At 34.0% G+C, this 18,263-nt stretch overlaps 2 protein-coding genes across 2 annotated transcripts; one reads left to right on the top strand and one right to left on the bottom strand.

Annotated features, from left to right (window-relative positions):
- Positions 1-1,149: 1,149 nt before the first annotated feature.
- LOC125061615 (T-complex protein 1 subunit beta) lies at positions 1,150-8,446 on the bottom strand. Its single transcript, XM_047667122.1, has 10 exons — positions 8,294-8,446; positions 7,968-8,141; positions 7,753-7,888; positions 7,462-7,681; positions 6,840-6,978; positions 5,951-6,159; positions 5,420-5,594; positions 4,833-5,010; positions 3,492-3,695; positions 1,150-2,103 (listed from the first exon to the last, which is right to left on the bottom strand). Exons 1-10 carry the CDS (start codon positions 8,294-8,296, stop codon positions 1,931-1,933), a joined length of 1,611 nt encoding a protein of 536 aa, XP_047523078.1. The 5' UTR covers positions 8,297-8,446; the 3' UTR covers positions 1,150-1,930.
- A 129-nt stretch (positions 8,447-8,575) lies between these two features.
- On the top strand, positions 8,576-10,229 carry LOC125061619 (synaptobrevin-1-like). Its single transcript, XM_047667128.1, has one exon. The coding sequence runs from the start codon at positions 8,735-8,737 to the stop codon at positions 9,098-9,100; it is 366 nt and encodes a 121-aa protein (XP_047523084.1). The 5' UTR covers positions 8,576-8,734; the 3' UTR covers positions 9,101-10,229.
- The last annotated feature ends 8,034 nt before the right edge of the window (positions 10,230-18,263 follow it).

Raw genomic sequence — 18,263 nt, 5'->3', positions numbered from 1 at the left:
GTCCTAAGGCTTTTATTGTTCGGACGAAGACAAATCAAATAATAAAGGTATATCGAATTACCAGAAATTGAAATGTGTTAATATTGAATTCTTTTCAGTTCGAGTATTTCTACATACTCTGTTTTGCCAATACCCAAAATAATCTCTTTCTGTAAAATAACATGTTTTTGGCGAAAAATAAATTAGTATAAATAGACTCCTGGTGTACAACTTTGTATCAGGAAACTGTGTCCAATTTCCAGTGATATAAAATAAGCATAAAAAAGAGAGAATTTCATATATTGATAATTTTTCTTTACGGTTTATTAGCGTCCTAGTGTCCCAAATCGTTGTTAAGACCAAGATTTCTTCACTAGGAAGGTATCAACTATCCAAACATAGCCAATTTTTGACACTTTGAATTCATTTTATGACGAAAATGTATATAGAACATGATTTTGAAATTTACACGATATATTTTATCGCAAGCCAAGTAATCCATTTCAGAAAAAATATTGATAAAATTACATTAATTTAATGTTTTACATAACTAATAGTTATTAGGGGCCGCCACATTGCTCCAGCTCTCCACTGCGCCCCGCAGTCCACCCCGAGACACTGACACAGCAATTCGTGCTGGGATATGGCCTTAAGGACCTATTTAGACTGCTTCCATAATAGTGTATCGTGGCATGTTTAAATCTTACTTATTTGTGATATATATTTATAACAAGCTGTCCTGGGGAATTTTTTAACCGCCTAACAGTCAATGAATGTCGTGTTTACTGATTAACTTAAAAAAATATTTTATTTAAGTAATACAATACAGAAAATATTATATAATTTTTAAATAAGCATCAACTTTTGACAACCAATATATTATGTCAACCCTTTTTGTTAAAATCTAAACTACGCCACTATCCGAATACTGTGGTTATCTGGTTGATTCGAAAACTTTATAATACGTTCTTTGCTTTGAGGCGATAATTAACCGTGTCAACGGAATGAACATAATTTATATAAATTTGACAGTCACGAAACCCATAAACATTACGTTTTAGATTTTCTACTTGTAAATTTTCAAAAGTTTTTCTAGTGTTACTAGTGTTCGAAAGAACCCGACTTTAATAATAATTATTTATATAAAGATGAGAAAATAAAAGCCAAGAATTTTGTGAAGAATTTATTTAGTACATAATAAGGCGAACTAAAAATAATGTTAAAGAAATAAACTTTTGTGAGCTCCACGAAATGAAACTTAAACCTTATATTAATAATATTAATGTTTAAATGAAAACAGTTCTGCTGTTATACAAAAACGCTGAAAAATCTAACAGGATACGTTCGAAAAATGCGTGCTTACAAAATGCATATAATTATAGTAAAGAAGTAAAGTACTGTAGTCACACATTTATCAAAATTTTAACTTTAAAGCAACTTGGTATGGATCAGCTGTTTCCGCTTCCATTTACTTTTAAGAGATGGCGCTGATTTTAATATTATATAAAACGTGTTACGAAATTTGCCGGGTAAAAACCAAAGATGGCGCACTTTGTTTATGAAAGGTCTCTAGTCATAGACAACCTCTTAGACAGATCTTCTACACTATTCCTCGTAAATTTATGATCACTTTCGTGTATTTTAATAATCCCTTAAGTATTCAAATGCAGGCAGAATCCAAAATTATTTTGTATATTAGAGTCAATATGACTTTACAAGCATTATAAGGCTAAGTGCAGCTGTCCCAGTACATGATACTAAAACACTGAATTTGGAAGAATAAAAACGAACATTTTTAATTAAAAATTGTTAGCACAGCTAACCTTATTGACATTAATATATAATAATATAGTAAAAATATCAACTGCTTTAGTAAAAAAAATTGTTTTAATCCTTTCAATGTAAAAAATGCTAAAATTACTGGGACGAGCTGAAATAATAACGATAAAATTTAGCATGGACGACGGTCCGGTCCACGACGGCGCGGGGCAGCCTTCAGAATGTTGTCAACACGAAGAATCATCTCAGCTGCTTCGGCGGCCGAGAGCAGTACTTGGCGTTTGACTACATAAGATTCTGTTATACCTAAAATCTTCATATCACCAATTATACCTTTATCCATATCTGCGGAAGAAATTTATTAAAATTATTTTTTATTTAAAAACTAGCTGACCTGGCAAACATTTGTGTTGCCATGTATATTATTTCTAGGACACATTTCAATAAAAATAACTATCTACAATAATAAAAAATAGAGGTTGATCGTAGAGGGGTAAAAATTAAGGGTTGTATATATTTTTGTATGATGTATCATAAAAAAAAATGTCGAAATAATGAAAAAAAAATTTGGGGTGGACACCCCTTATCACTTAGGGTTTTGAAAGATAGATAGTAGTTTCTCAGACTTTTTGAATATGCATAGAATATTTCATAAGAATCGGTCGAGCCGTTTCTGAGGAGTATGGGAACGAACATTGGAAAATCATCGTAAATCATTAATTCTAATGACTTAAAATGTGTCCCAGATTTATAGAAGTCTAGAGACTACGAATTATTAACCCTTAGAGTAAACTGGTTTATCTTTTCTTAAGAAATTTTAAGCAAGAACCATTTCGAACCAGCAATATGAATTCGAAATTCAAAACAAATAAAATTATTTCACAACTTGAAGTGAGCCACACATCAAGAGTCTAGAGTGTTCTAAATTTAAAATTAATCCGTTAATCGAAAAAACTGTCTTAAGTTTTTTATACCAAACTGTCAGAAGCCACACATCAAGAGCCTAGACTGTTCTAATTTTAAAATTAATTAAATCAACTTGTTTTTGAAACCGAACCGTCAGAACATTATTTACAATTCTATATTTAAAATGAATAAAATTAATTGCACCATTTGAAGTGAGCCACACGTCACGAGTCTAGACTGTTCTAATTTTAAAATTAATTGAATAAACTTGTTTTATAAACCGAGCCGTCAGAACATTATTTACAATTCTAAATTCGAAATGAATAAAATTAATTGCACCACTTAAATTGAGGCACACATCAAGAGTCTAGACTGTTCTAATTTTAAAATTATTTAAATAAACTTATTTTTGAAACTGAACCGTCAGAACATTATTTACAATTCTAAATTTAAAATATCGAAAATTCAAATTCTTCAAATTCAAAAATCATTTAATCATATTGGTAACACTTTGTACACTTATGACATGTCTGTAAAGAAATACATATAAATGCTTCTAATTTTACATTTAGTGCCAGTTCTCAAATCAAGGGCGTAGAAAGGAAGAGAAGAAAAGTTTTTTTTTTTACACAACGTTTGTAAGGAGCTGCAACCATTAAACCATGTTCCACATGACATCTTAAGTAATTAATAATAATAACATAAATTAATAACAAAGAGTTGTCCTCTATCAGCAGGAGGCATGGTGAAATAGGAGCACGCACTTACATTCTCGTGGGAACAACACGCAAACACATAGTCGAAATAATTAACATCATTCAACATACCTAATCCCATAGTTTTCTCCCCCTGTGCATGTTTCGCTCTGAGCCGTGCAATCAGTTCAGCGCTGTCATAACCGGCATTGTCAGCCACAGCTTGCGGCAGACGCCGCAAAGCGATCGCAAACGCTTCAGCTGCGGCAGCCTCCTTTCCAGCTATACGGGTCGCGGCACGGGACACAGCTTCGGCCATCAACATTTCGCTTGCACCTGAAAATCGTCGCCAGTTACATATTTTCTCAGACATCGTGAACCAGAATCTTATATACAAAATTCTCGTGTCGCGGTGTTTGTGGTTAAACTCCTCCGAAACGGCTCGACCGAAATTTTGTGTGCATATTGGGTATGTCTGAGAATCGGACACCATCTATTTATCATCCCCCTAAATGTTAAGGGTAAAAAAAAAATTTGGGGAGGACTCCCCTAATTTTTTTTTTATTCTAGATATTTTTTTCTGTTTTTATTTTTTTATGATACAGCATTAAAATACATACAACCCCTAACTTTCAACCCTCTACGATCAACCCCTATTTTTTATTATAAATGATATATATGGCAAAACGACGTTTGCCCGGTCAGCTAGTATCCATAATATAGTAAGCTTAAATAGGCAGGCGACACAAGTTAAGACACACGAGGCAGAAACTGCGTATTTCTTTCGTAATCCTACAGATATGGGAGCGTTCACGTATTACGTAACGAATTTTGGGGGGAGGGGGTCCTTTTGTAAAACGTTACGATGCGGGGCGGGGTTTTAATATTCTTTTCGACTGTCCAGTACTTGTGGGGAACTTTAAGGTATAAAGAGTCACTAGGTCACGAAACGTTTTACTATACTTGGTACAGTACTGTACTTGGGTACAGAAAAACGTTGCGGCGCGTTACATGGGTTGGGGGGGGAGTCAATAATCTCCAATAATTGCGTAACGTAATACTTGAACGCTCCCTAACACGATAATAATAGACAACAAAAAGAACAATATTTTACATTTCCATGACGAAATTTTTTTTTTAAAGACAATTCACACCAATTGACCTAGTCCCATGGTAAGCTGGTAAAGCTTGTGTTATGGGTACTAGGCAACGGATATACATACATATTATAATTAGATAGACATATAAATACATATTTAAACACCCAAGACCTAAGCACAACACCAAATGCTCATCACATCGATGTTCGTCTCAGCCGGGGATCGAACCCGGGACTCATGGATTCACAGTCAGGAGTACTAACCACTAGACCAATTAGTCGTCAAATATCGTAAGAAAACATGCCATAAAACTAAAAAAAAAGAATCCAGAAAACTTCACTTTTTTTTCAAAATTATTATTGTAGTATCTTACCTCCTCCGTATATAACTTTAGGCTCCTTAACAGTAGCTGCAAGTACACACAAAGCATCGTGAAGGGACCGTTCAGCTTCATCAATGACCTGTTGAGTGGCTCCACGGATGACGATAGTACAAGCAGACCCCAGTTCGACTCCCGAGAAACGAATCAGACATTCATCACCGATTAGAACCTGGAAATATGAAAGTAATCCTTAGATTCAAACTAAGGGCTAAGCCAATTCGTGGACGACCATAGATAATTTTATTCAAATACATTGTCAAATGTCAGTCACTTCTACTATTTTTGGTCAGCTGTCGTCTACTGTTTTGGTACAGGATCGGCGAGTCCTATTACCAGCGTTGTTTTAGGCCTATTTTATTGTTGGTAGAGCAATTTACAGACTCCGGGTACTAGGGAAACTCTTAAAATATAGTTATAGTTAGGGGTCTGTCCGAGAGGTGCAATGGGGTCCACTAACTTGTGATACATAAAAAAATCTTGTCATTCTAACTTGTCTATTATTAAGTATCTAATAAAACCGAACCTATTAATAAAAAAAATTAAATGCGAAAAGTGTTTTTCTGCACAGATTAACATACCTGTTCAATGACTTTGCAGTGTCCCAATTTGACTTTTTCAGGAGAATCGAAGGTGGAGACAATTTCACCACCAGTGACAAGTGCCAATCTTTCAATTCCATCAAAATCGGCATGCTCAATGGCCATGACACCTGCATCAGCGAACAACTGCTCTGGGTAATTGTAGATTAACTGCCTGAAAATAACATGAAAAATGTAAACATTTCATGATTATCGACTAAATAAGTATTGTTAAACAACAGGAAACATAAAACATAAGTCAATTAAGTACATTATTACATAAAAAAACAAAAACTGAAATAAAATATTAAACAAATTACAACTTCAAAATATTTTTAAAGAAAAAAGAAATTGTTGCTACTGCTAAATAAATTCAAAGTCCTCCAGTTTCCAAAATATTTTCTCACAATGTTTTCAGTGGAAACTGTCAACATCTTCAAAATTTGTATTGTAATTAGCTAAAACCCGAAAGATTGGCGAACTATACAGATTAGTTTAGAGAATAATAATAATAAAAGAAAAATGACAAACCTGTTAATAAAGACATTGCACTTGTGAGCCAGAATCTTGTTGACTTTGTCCTTCATTTTCTCCTTCTCAGCTACTTCAAGTTCAGCGATTTTAGCCATAGAATCCACTTTGATCGTTGAACCGAAAACTTTGATTTTATCTGTGTCCATCGGTGTGTTTGCAATTAATATATTTGCATTCTCAATGCGTTTTGGCTGATGTACTCCAACCTAAAATGTGTAAGTAATGTTGTACACTGGATTTTACTATGTGCACAAAAAACATTTGTTTCTATTGTGAGGAAACCGGCTTTTCTTAGCCCCAAGAGCGGACTTGTCAAAACAATGAAATCTGGCATTTGTATTTAAAATTGATCAAAGAAATAGGTGCAATCTGAAGCTAAGACTTAGATTGGGTTGCAGCACCATGAGATAATTATTACTATGTATATACTGCATGTGGCATGGAACAATGATATTTCTTCAGACAATACTTTAAATAGCTTTCCGTGATCATTGTGCACATAGAAATGATTGGTGCACAGCCATAGTTCAAAATTAGAATAGACACCGTATGATGACATTGTCTATATAACTATTCACTTTTCTGAGTAAATTTAGGTCTGTACCTTGCAATACAAATATCTTATAGCTATTGGATAATGGTGGCGAGGATGAGAGACTAGTGGAAGAATTTGGAGGATGCCATCACTCCATTGGAGGTTGTTTACTAATGCTAACCATAACTATAAGGACTTCATGTAATGCTGATTATGTAGTACCCACTATTTATATTTTATTTATGAATTATGCAAGAAAGACTGACATTGTATGCAAGTGTACACTTACAAAATAATTTTTTAATACCCATCAAGCAAAATTGTTTTATAAAGTTAGTATATCTCACAAACCTTCTTATTCAATAGAAATCCTTCATCCAGGAAGGATTCTTCGAGAACACCACCAGAGATCTTGATAATTTGTATTGCTTTCAAGTTGCCAGAACCTTTAAGCCTTAATACTGCATCAACTGCTAATTTTGTGAAATGCCTGGAATAAATAAGATAAACACAAGAATAATAATTGCTAAGACTTCAATTAACCTATCATGTCTATGATAATGTGTAGTTTTTACTACTAACATCCAATAATCTAGCCTGAAGATCCAGGGGTTTGATTTCTTTTATACAATTAATGTTTCAGCAACTACAGAAGTACCTACTTATAAAAAAACTATCAAAATCATATACAAAGACTTGTCAGTCCCAAATCCTACAGCTTTTTATTTGTAAGAATCAAGTTAACTTTGTTGCTTCGAAGCTAAACACATCTAAAACATCTCGTAATTAAACTAAAAAAGAACACAGAAATTTATCAGGAAATATGTATACCATAAAGTTCGGCAGCTGACAAATTTAAGCAAGTTTTAAGACACTTTAATATTATTGTGATATCACTAGGATGGCTTGTTTTTGTATTCTGAACTAAGTTTAGGTTAAAATTAATATTAAGGTTAATTGTCTGATTACTTACTCTTTGTGATTTGAAAGGATCTTGGAACTCAGTGTAGTACGGGCAATATTCTCCAAGTCAGCTCGTAATGCTGCATCATTTAAGTTCTTTGCATGATCAAAGCTAGCATCTGAAAGGGCTAGTTTGGCAGCTTCAACAGCTATGCGCCAGCCTGCTATTATTGTTTGTGGATGCAATTTCTGTTCAACAAGCTTTTCTGCTTCCCGAAGAAGTTCAGCAGCTGCAAAGATTTAATAAATCATTATGACATTCAAAATTAGCTATCCTGACTGAATTAGCTTTATACTGTACCAAGCACAGTAACTGATGTTGTTCCATCTCCAACTTCATCATCTTGTACTTTTGACATATCAACCAGAATTTTTGCTGCAGGGTTGTCTACACCTACTGATTTAAGAATAGTAGCACCATCATTTGTAACCTCTATCTGCAAAAATCAAATGTATAAGCAACTTGTAAGTCACAGTTACTAAAATCCCTGTTTATATTCCAGGTGTGAAATATACCTGGCCAGCGTTTCTACCATAAGAAACCAAGATTTTGTCCATTCCTTTGGGGCCAAGAGTGCTTTTGACTAAATCACCAATAGCAATGGCACCAATAAAGCTGGACATCCGAGCTACCTCACCCTTTTCTTCTTCTGCTTCATTCTTCAATATTCTGATGGGATTAAGTGAAACCTGCAAGTATTCATTTAAAAATTTAATAATTTGTGAACATGTGCAAACGAATACAATGGCCTACAGAAACAACATTTCACAGCTAGTTGCGGAAAAAAGTACAAAATCTTTACAATTTTTTAATAAAAGCATAGAATATTCTTAGTACATACCATATTGAAGTATTTCTTTTTCAATTTATTTATTAAATATCCTTTGAATTAAAACTGAAAAGTAACCAAAAATTGTCACGAGAGAAACACCGCAAATCTTAACCACAGACTCTTAATCATACGGTACAGTACAGATAAACTTAAAAGAATGGGGTACCTATTGTTATTCAACTGTATAATCTGTAGGATAGAGTTTAGTCTATGCTGTGCAATGGGCATTGTGATTTGACTAAATAATTTAAAAAGTCTGTGCTCGCGTAGTCTGAGTAATTTTTTACGTCATCCTAATTTTCTTGAATATTCAATATTGAGCAAAAGTAATTGTTGTTGCCGCTGCTTTTATACAATTGCCATCCAGCTATATCCGCGATTTAATAAGCGACGACAGCTAAATCTGAAATATCACATTATTTCAATACATCCGTACGTAGTTTGTTAATCATGGAAAACCAAGGCACCTCCGCACCTAGAGTAAGCGATAAACGATTAGCTCAGACACAAGCTCAAGTAGATGAGGTCGTTGGTATTATGCGTGTAAATGTCGAGAAAGTGTTGGAACGCGACCAAAAGCTGTCAGAACTGGACAATCGTGCGGATGCTCTACAACATGGAGCGGCGCAATTCGAACAACAGGCTGGTAAGCTTAAGAGGAAGTACTGGTGGCAAAATCTTAAAATGATGTTGATAATTGGTGCGGTGGGAGCCGTCCTCCTCATTATTATTATTGTGTGGGCCACATCTGGCTCAAGCTCAACCGCTGCTCCTCCACCAGTCACTCCAGCTCCAGAGACACCATCAGGACGATAATTTTTCAGATTCCTAACGTTTTACTAAAGGGGCTCTTCCATAGGTTGATGTTAATAGTGGCATTCACTAAGAGCCAGCCCATACTCAATTTGTAACACCTTTTCTAATATATTTACCACCTTCAGCTAGTGTGAGACTGTTGCCAACTTCTTACTTGAGAGTCGTCTACTCATAATTCTAATTACTATGAATTATTCAATTATGAGATAGTGTTATTGTCACAGATAAAAAATAAAAAAGGGGTTAGTGTATCTTTAGATTGCTATCAATAACAATGTTCAGCAAATAATAAAAGTGTATTGCTATTATTATGGTAATTCATGAGCCACTTTAGTTGATTAAAACCACTTTATACATGTTGACTGATTGAAATGAAACTATTTTGTAAACATTTACCCATCATAAAAATAACTGTTGCACATTTACTATAAATTTTAAAATGTTTTGATATGTCGTTTAAATTATATGTCTATAGACAGCCAGTGTTGAAATTGTTGATGTTGCTTTAAATTGATATAGTATTTATAAGAATGTATATTAAGTGGTATTATAGAACTAAAAGAAAAAATGGTATTTACACTGGAGGGTTATAGTGTTCTTTTAAGAGTAGTGTCTGGATTAAGCACAGGCAAGCAACTTGTTTCTATTGTTTCAAATGTACATTATAACCTTTTAGTAGATCACATATGTTTTGATGTTACTTATCTTTGATGACACAATTTTATGCACAAAAATATTTTTATATGAAAGCACAAATACAGTCCATTATTTGTAAGAATGTTTTAAGTAAATATGAGATGCATAGATTATATTCTTTGGTGCAAACAGGTTTTATATATTATATTAAAAAACTCCTATTGTATTTGCTAGTTAGTAAAAAATTAAGAGAAATATTTAAACTAAAACATACTGACTGAGTCAATTAATTTTAAATTGTACCAAGTACTGTTAATTATATAAAAAACATTTTCTAAAGTTTTCTATGCATTTTTATAAGAAACACATAAGGGGACCAATAGATTACTATAGAAAATTAGACCACAATTTAAACTTCTGCCTAAATATTGTTATTCTAATCCAATCTTTGTAAACTTGTACTGTAAAAGGCAAAATAAATGTATTATTCTAAGATGTTATTTTACTCTTGAGATAAGATATGCACTTCACAATTGATAAGCGATGATTAATGTTAAAACAATGAAAATGTATATTGCTCAACCTTTTGTGGTTTTTTATATTTTTGAATTTAACCTGATTTGTTTGTGGCTTAGAGAGTCTAGTTTTTCACATTTAAAATCTACCCTCAAATTTTGTATAGAAAAAAGGGCTGTCAAATGCATTTATTTTTTCATATGAACACCAGATGATTGAAAGACACTTAGCATTTTTGTCTCAATAAGTTTCCCTTATTAGGTAAATATGAACATGTGGGATGTTTTTTATAGACATAGACATAACACGAAAACACACAAAATATAGGTAGGTAGGTACATCCCTAACAATACCAGTTGCATTTGCATTACCCACGTATTGTATTTATTACAACTAATATTTTGTTTACCTTCACAATCAAAGTTAAATAACAAAATATTTCCATTATTATATCGTGAGATTTGTAACTTAAGAATCTCCGATTACGGAAGAGGTCTGATGTTTCGGTCTATTTCATAGAAAGGCCATTGTCCGCCACCACTGACCTTCAATGACAAGCTAATTTTCCTAAACTTACTTTGAGTCTTTACAGAGGCACTGCAACCCTGAGTTATGCCTTAAGTTTGGTTCAGTTCTTTTTTTTAATAGGATAGTGGGTGATCAGCCTAACACACGTGACACGCCGTCGCTATTAAGGATGCCGGTTTCTTCACAGTTTTGCTTTGCCATAAGAGCGATTCCTAAAGCACACATGGAAATAGTTCTATAGCCGAGATTTGAATTTCAGTGTTAAGAGTAGGTCGTCCGCGTCTTCTTATTTCGAGTAGGTACGGAAAATGTTTAAATGTTCTGGCAATTTAATGATTGGAGATGGTTTTCTGGAACATATAAAAATGTTGTACTAAGGTAACCCGATCGATTGTTACAAACATGTAATGTATAATATGTAAAAGCACTATTTAGAAGTTACGGGACTGCATTCCTCGTTTTACTTGCTCAAAATTTTGTAAGTACAGGTAATATATTCCGAATAAAATAATAATGTATTGTACTTATGCACAATAGAAAATATTGTGCATAAATAGAACTATGCAAGCGATTAGTACCTATTTTACTTTCATGTGTTTTATTGCTAGTTACTACAGTGCGTGTCAGTACGAGGAAGTAACTTGCATAACTCGTATGTATAATGTATATTTCATACACAATCGAATTTATAGCTTTCAATTATTAGCTAAAATTCTAATCCTTAAATTTCAATCAGGACGGCGTATATCTTTAAATAACATATATCATTATGCCCACGAAACATGTTCTTCTATCTGTAGCGTTATATTTTTGAAGTTATACTTCTTTAGGCGCGTTATGAAAAATTGATGAGAGTGAAATTTTACGATGCGCGCGCACCGTGACACAAAATTAACAGAATGAAGTTTCCCATGGAAGATACTACGGCATTGGACATAATTTAAAAACAACATTCGAATAATAATAGAATTTATGTTACACTTAATGTAAGAGAATAATAATAAATATTTATTTATTTAATTTTTCAAATGTAAACTGAACTTTATTGACTATAATGACTCCTTTTCCAGTCTTTGATTATTTAATTGCAATTAATTATTTGCATCCAATCAAAAACTATTTTTAATAATGCCAAAGAAGTATAACTTCTTACGCGCGTACATAAGTACACGCACCCTTTTTTTTAGCAAAGGTGCAAAAGCGATAGAAGAGCCTGGAATCTGGATTAATAAAATATATGACGCGGCGAGCTAGTTGATATTATATACGTCGATTTGTTTCTTGTGACAGTTGGTAAATATGTTGACACTTGACAATACTTGGCTCTGAAATGCAAAACAGTTGACGCAATTTAAATTCGAGATAACCTTATTTTTAACTTTTCAGCAATATTTCAATTAGCAAGAATGTTTAATAATAACTTTTATCCTCGAGAATTGTAATGCCTTGAAAGACTTCTATTTCTTAGTGGAGCTATTTATCCAAATTATGTTTCGTGTGACGACATTGTAATAAAATAAGAATTTTCGCATTTATTTAAATAAGGCGTAGGAAGTATACGCTGTGAGGACAGCACGCCATTTATGGACTGTTACCGATAAGTATTGCGTCTATAAAACCCGCTCGTATTAATTGGCGGTGTCATTCACCTGTACTCATTGTTATTAGAACCTCGTTTGGCCAATACATTTTTAAACTATAACCAGTTTATGACTCATTACGATTAAGCTGAACTTCCGGCATTATGTTTAGAACTTTTTAAGCTTTAACGTGACAGTATTTTTAGACATTAATCTGACTAGAAGATTGATTTTTTTATATACAAGCCACAATTGAATTGAAGTATATTGTTAATAAAAATCAGAGAAATGAAATATTATCTTAATGGCAACCCTCACTGGTGACTGCACTTTACTATTTAAAACGCCATGTGTGCCATCAGTTCGTATACGAAGACCCTACTGGGTTATCTGACAATTAAATGGTGTTTTTATTGTTGTTAAAGTTAAAACGATTTATTAAATGAATGTTTTGTTTTTTTCTTCCACTATAATTTACTTCCATCAAAATTATAAATTTGTATTTTTATTACAAAAAGCATTCATATTCAAAATAGGCACTACCATACGCCGTTTTTGTCGTGGAATGTCTAAGACTATGACCTATTTTACAGATAAAAACATACCTAGGTAACACTGAAAATTTTTAGAAAATGAAAAACGGCTTATGTATGTAGAAATATATAATGAAAATATAAAGAAATATATAATGTATGTAGAAAGTTGCCAATACTTTTATTGATTTTCGAAGTAATCACCGTTCCTCTTTACACATCGTCGCATTCGATAGAACCACTGAGAAAAGCAGTGGGCCCATTCTTCCATAGGGCTCATATCAGCTCGCTCGGCTCGTAGAGCTCGTAAAGCGATTTTATCTTTAGTTTTGTGTTCGTAGCAATATATCCAGCTTTCATCACCTGTGACAAACACAGCATTTGAGTCACCGCCATTGAACTTATTTAACGTTTGGCGACACCAGTTCATGCAAAGGTGTTTCTGGTCGTTGGTTAAAGTAAGGGGTAAGTAATCCATTTAGTACAAAGCTTCCTGAAGCCTTAATGTTCGTGTAATATTTTTTAAACTTGACTCATACCAATGCCTAGGCTTGCCCGTATCTGCTGATAGGTCACTCTCTTATCTTCCTCTATCATGCGTCGCACAGCACTGATGTTATCTTCAGTAGTCGCTGTTAAAGGACATCCCTCACGCGGACCATCATTGAGATTGCTACCCATGTAACAGTATTTACATAACGTTAGGAGTGATTTTCAGACATTGCGTAGGCCATAAAACCTTCGAAATAAAAGCAACTGCGTCACTAACCGCGATTGCCAAATAAAGTTGTCAGATCACCTACCGCTAAGCAAAGAATAACAAGCTGGTTGCCTAGCAACAGATTAATTGGAGGGAAAATATTGTTATTAGTTAAAGTGTAAAAAACATGAATTAATTTTGATCTTATTATTCCAGTACCAGCTACGTCATTTTATTTTATTAAAAGAATGTGAAAACGTTTCATATTCCCTTTAACTTTAAATAGCAGATGTGCAATTCGCGATAAAACATCCTGTCGAGAAAAAAGTGTCAATGACCTCATTGTTTATCACTTTCATCACATTCCTGGCTCGCCTCGTGCCTTGAATTATTGCTGGCTGCTATTTTTACTCCGTATTTTTTAACTAACATAAACTTATATTCTGATTGTAAGACCGTAGGACGAACAACAATTTGAACAAAATGTACGACGCTAGCTTAGCAAAGCCCTTCTTTTCTATATTATATAATTACGTATTATTAAAATCTAATAAATGGTCCATCTCCGTTTTCCATGGCTTGATAGTTCTGCTTAACACTTTGCAGCAATCTTTGCCGGGCTCCATCTAAGAGCTTCCGCGGTACTTCTTGGTTCAGGTAACATAACCAGCCCATTGTAGCCTCTTACCCTATATAATTTTCACGACATCAATGCGTGGTGGCTGCGCCTACAAAAATCTTGGTACAAAAAAACTACCCATCTGATACTGATGGTAAACAAAAATATTCCTGTGAGTAAAATGTTTCCTCTAATCGTTCTCTTGACGGGGACTCTGAAAGGCTTTAGTTTAGAAAACAAATCTATAGTAGATGATCCGCGTCGCGTTCAAGAATCTTCTGAGTGGAAAAAGAAAGCAGGTGACGTAACTAGCACACAACATCCCGACCTGTAAATAACCGATGTAGTAAGCACACAAAATGTTATCTATATTTTTTAAATCAATATTTTAACACTACATCGACTAACCTATTCGTTTATTGTCGTGATAAAAAAGTTAATTATATTGAAATTTAGATAGCGAAAAACAAATAATTTTTGGCGCCTAAATTACTATTGACTATTGTCAACTTAAACTGTCGCATCGGAGCCGAATTTTACAAGAAATTATTTTGGATACACAGAGCACAAATTAAATACGTCAAATTCACTACCTATTAAAAAAATATTCATGAATACATCTTAAAAAATTAATACCTTGATGATATACTATGTCAATCTAGGTTATCTAGACTAGTTTGTAATGATACGGTTCGCTATTTACAATGCATAAGCGGTGCATTGTAAATAATATACATTCAAGGTCATTTGAACGTTCGCGTAACTATGCGGATTTGTATTTTAATTTAACTGCGATATCAATAGGAGTTCCTTACGAAATACATTGCATAAAATATAAAAATCTTTCATTTTTCAATAAGGATTATTTTTTTATAGAATAGGCGGCAAACGGTAAACCTAATAACACTGCCCACGGCCAGTTTCAATACCAGTCGTCTCGTGGGTGCGTCAACGGCCTTTGAAGTGTTAGTAGGGATTTTAAATAAATAGTATTGAAGTTCTTAAAAAGATATCAATAAAATAGACTCGAATTTATCTGTCCCATATACCATTTGAAACGGGTCTTGACTCACTCACCTGCCCCACAGTGGGGCTATTCGATTTGAATTCCAGTTTTTCATTATGTTTTGAAAATTTACTTACTGTGTTTCGTTAACAATTTCCTAGTAATTTCGTCCTAAAACCTATCAATTAACTAATAAGTAAGACACTTGTCAGTGAACAATTCATTTTTTTAATATTAAATTTATGTTTGTGATATAGGGGTCATAAGATATTGAAAGGCTAAGATGGAGCATGGCACAAAAAAGGGAAAAACTGTAGTAAACAAAATAATATATTGCCTATAAGCCTATTGAAAGAAAACTGTGTAAAATAATTAATACGACTTTAAAGAAAGTAAACGTATGCAATTATGCTCTGTGAATAGAATAATATAAACAAAAGACTAGCATCCGAAGAAGCCTTATACGAACCGTTGATAGATAACTGTAAAATGTTAGTGTTCTAGATGCTACAGTGAGGAAACCATGCTAATGCGCTATTCTATATATACCAGAAATGTATATGTTAAATAAACGTTAATCTTTTTGAAGTTATACTTCTTTAGGCGCGTTATGAAATTGTTGAGATTGAAATTTTACGATGCGCGCACCGTGACACAAAATTAACAGAATGAAGTTGCCTACGGAAGATGCTACGGCATTGGACATAATTTAAAAACAACATTCGAATAATAATAGAATTTATGTTACACTTAATGTAAGATAATAATAATAAGTATTTAATTTTTCAAATGTAAACTTTATTGACTATAATGACTCCTTTTCCAGTCTTTGATTATTAAATTGTAATTAATTATTTGAATGCAATCAAAAACTATTTTTAATAATGCCAAAGAAGTATAACTTCTTACGCGCGTACATAAGTACACGCACCCTTTTTTTTGTTTGTTTGTATCTCAGAATGTCGCGAAACGAGAACAGTGACGATTCATCGAAGTACATTAAAAGTGGCCAAAACTATTCGGCGAGTTGTAACTGCTTAAGAATGTTTTGTGGGCGGTTCATTGAGAAAAATGCCGTTCTATTTAACGTATAATTTCAAGGAAATATTAATGTAAATACCACCTACGATAATAATCGTGACGCAATCTACAAAAATCATGTGCGATTCATGCTTGGCGGTTGTTGGAGTGGGTGCGAACTTGTCTTTGGAGCCAACTTCTCAATCTAAACAATAATATTTAATGGCTGGTTACGGACATGTGTTAAACAGACAATTAGTGGAAGGAATGAAGGAAGGCAAGGGAATAGATGGGCTTTGGGAATATGAAGTATAACAGTAATTTAAATCTAATATATTTTAAGTGACTACATAGCAGTAGTTCTACATAGCACATATGGAATACTGCTCACATCTGTGGGCTGGGGCTCTCAAATACCAGCTTCTTCCTTTTGACTATATTCAATGAAGGGCTTGTCGAATTGTCAATCTCCAACGTATTACTGATGACTCTCTCTCTATCTCTACGCAGAGACATTGCGTCTCTATGCGTATTATATATAACTACAAAAATCATGTGCTATTAATGCTTTCTTTGGCGGTTCTTAGAGTGGGTGCGAACTTGTCTTTGGAGCCAACTTCTCATATCTAAACAATAATAATATTTAATAGCTGGTTATGGACATGTGTTAAACAGACAATTAGTGGAAGGAATGAAGAAAGGCATAGAAGGGCTTTTGGAATATAAAGCATGTATAGCAGTAGTTTAAATTGTAATATCTTTCATCTTTCAGGCCGCTAGTTAAACGGCTAGGCTGTCGATTGAAAGGCTAATTAAGCTAGTTGGCTGCGACATATATATTTTAATTGACTTAACAAATGCAGCTATACACAGCTCATATGGAATACTGTTTACATCACTGCCGGTGCTCCCAAATACCTTCTTTTCTTTTGACTAAATTCAACGAAGGGCTTGTCGAATTGTCAATCTCCAACGTACTGATCTGCTTGATTCTCTCTCTACGCAGACACATTGCGTCTCTATGCGTATTCTACAAAGTGTACTATGGAAAAAAAGCTTGCTAGAACATAACAGTGGTTAGTAACTTAGGGGTTGATGTAAATGGAGTTTGGATTTCACATTCGTAGTAGCTACCCGCAGCTGAGTTTCATAGTCGGGCGTCGAGTCAGAATACGAAATTCCACCCGTATCAACCTCTACCTCCGTCGTTCCACTAGTTAGCGATTTTTAAGGCAGTCAGTGTGCGAACCACTCAAGTATTTCCGACCCAATTTGACTTATCCTGTGTCAAGTAAAGAGCGTACCAATACTTAAAAGACCTAACTCGCGAGCCCTCTGGCATTGCAAGTGTGCATAGGCGGCGGTATCACTTAATATCATAACCCTTTGGCCCCCATTTTACATAAACTGCATGTAGTCCGTGAAACCTGGGTCCGATTCCCCGCGAAATAATTCCTTGGTAAAAAGAACGCCGATCTGAATTGTTGTCATCATACACTTTTTTTTTTTTTTAAGACTATTCACACCAATTGCCCTAGTCCCATGCTAAGCTGATGAAGCTTGTATTATGGGTACTAGGCAACGGATATACATACATATTATAGATAGATAGACATATAAATACATATTTAAACACCCAAGACCTAATCACAACACCAAATGCTCATCACATCGATGTTCGTCTCAGCCCGGGATCGACCCCGGGACCCATGGATTCGCAGTCAGGGGTACTAACCACTAGACCAATGAGTCGTCAATGACTGACGAGCTCATGTTTTAAACATTAAATGTTAATTTCACGAATTCATATCGACCAAGCTGTCCCGAGTGAAGGGGAATAAAATGTCCAAGAATAGTTTACAATACATGTAATAAATTGTATAAATTGTTTACTTGAAGGTTGATTTATGTCACCTGTTCAAGGACCACTATATTTGTACTCGTACTACATTACGTAATCACACACGTCATACCAATAAAACAGATGGAAATGTTTATAGCGGTCGTAGAAACAACTAAATATAT

The sequence above is a fragment of the Pieris napi genome, chromosome 23 (genome assembly GCF_905475465.1).
Source record: "Pieris napi chromosome 23, ilPieNapi1.2, whole genome shotgun sequence".
Classification (NCBI taxonomy): Eukaryota; Metazoa; Arthropoda; class Insecta; order Lepidoptera; family Pieridae; genus Pieris; species Pieris napi.
The sequence above is the reverse complement of the archived record's forward strand: the minus strand, read 5'-3'. Positions and strand labels throughout refer to the sequence as shown.

What these genes read in the sequence shown, in the direction of transcription:
- LOC125061615 (XM_047667122.1), bottom strand. An exon ending in ATGGTAGAAACGCTGGCCAG is followed by an intron (nt 7,889 to 7,967) that starts GTATATTTCACA and finishes TGATTTTTGCAG; the next exon opens with ATAGAGGTTACAAATGATGG. An exon ending in ATCCTTTCAAATCACAAAGA is followed by an intron (nt 6,979 to 7,461) that starts GTAAGTAATCAG and finishes TATTTATTCCAG; the next exon opens with GCATTTCACAAAATTAGCAG.
- LOC125061619 (XM_047667128.1), top strand. Translation starts at nt 8,735, where the DNA reads ATGGAAAACCAAGGCACCTCCGCACCTAGAGTAAGCGATAAACGATTA.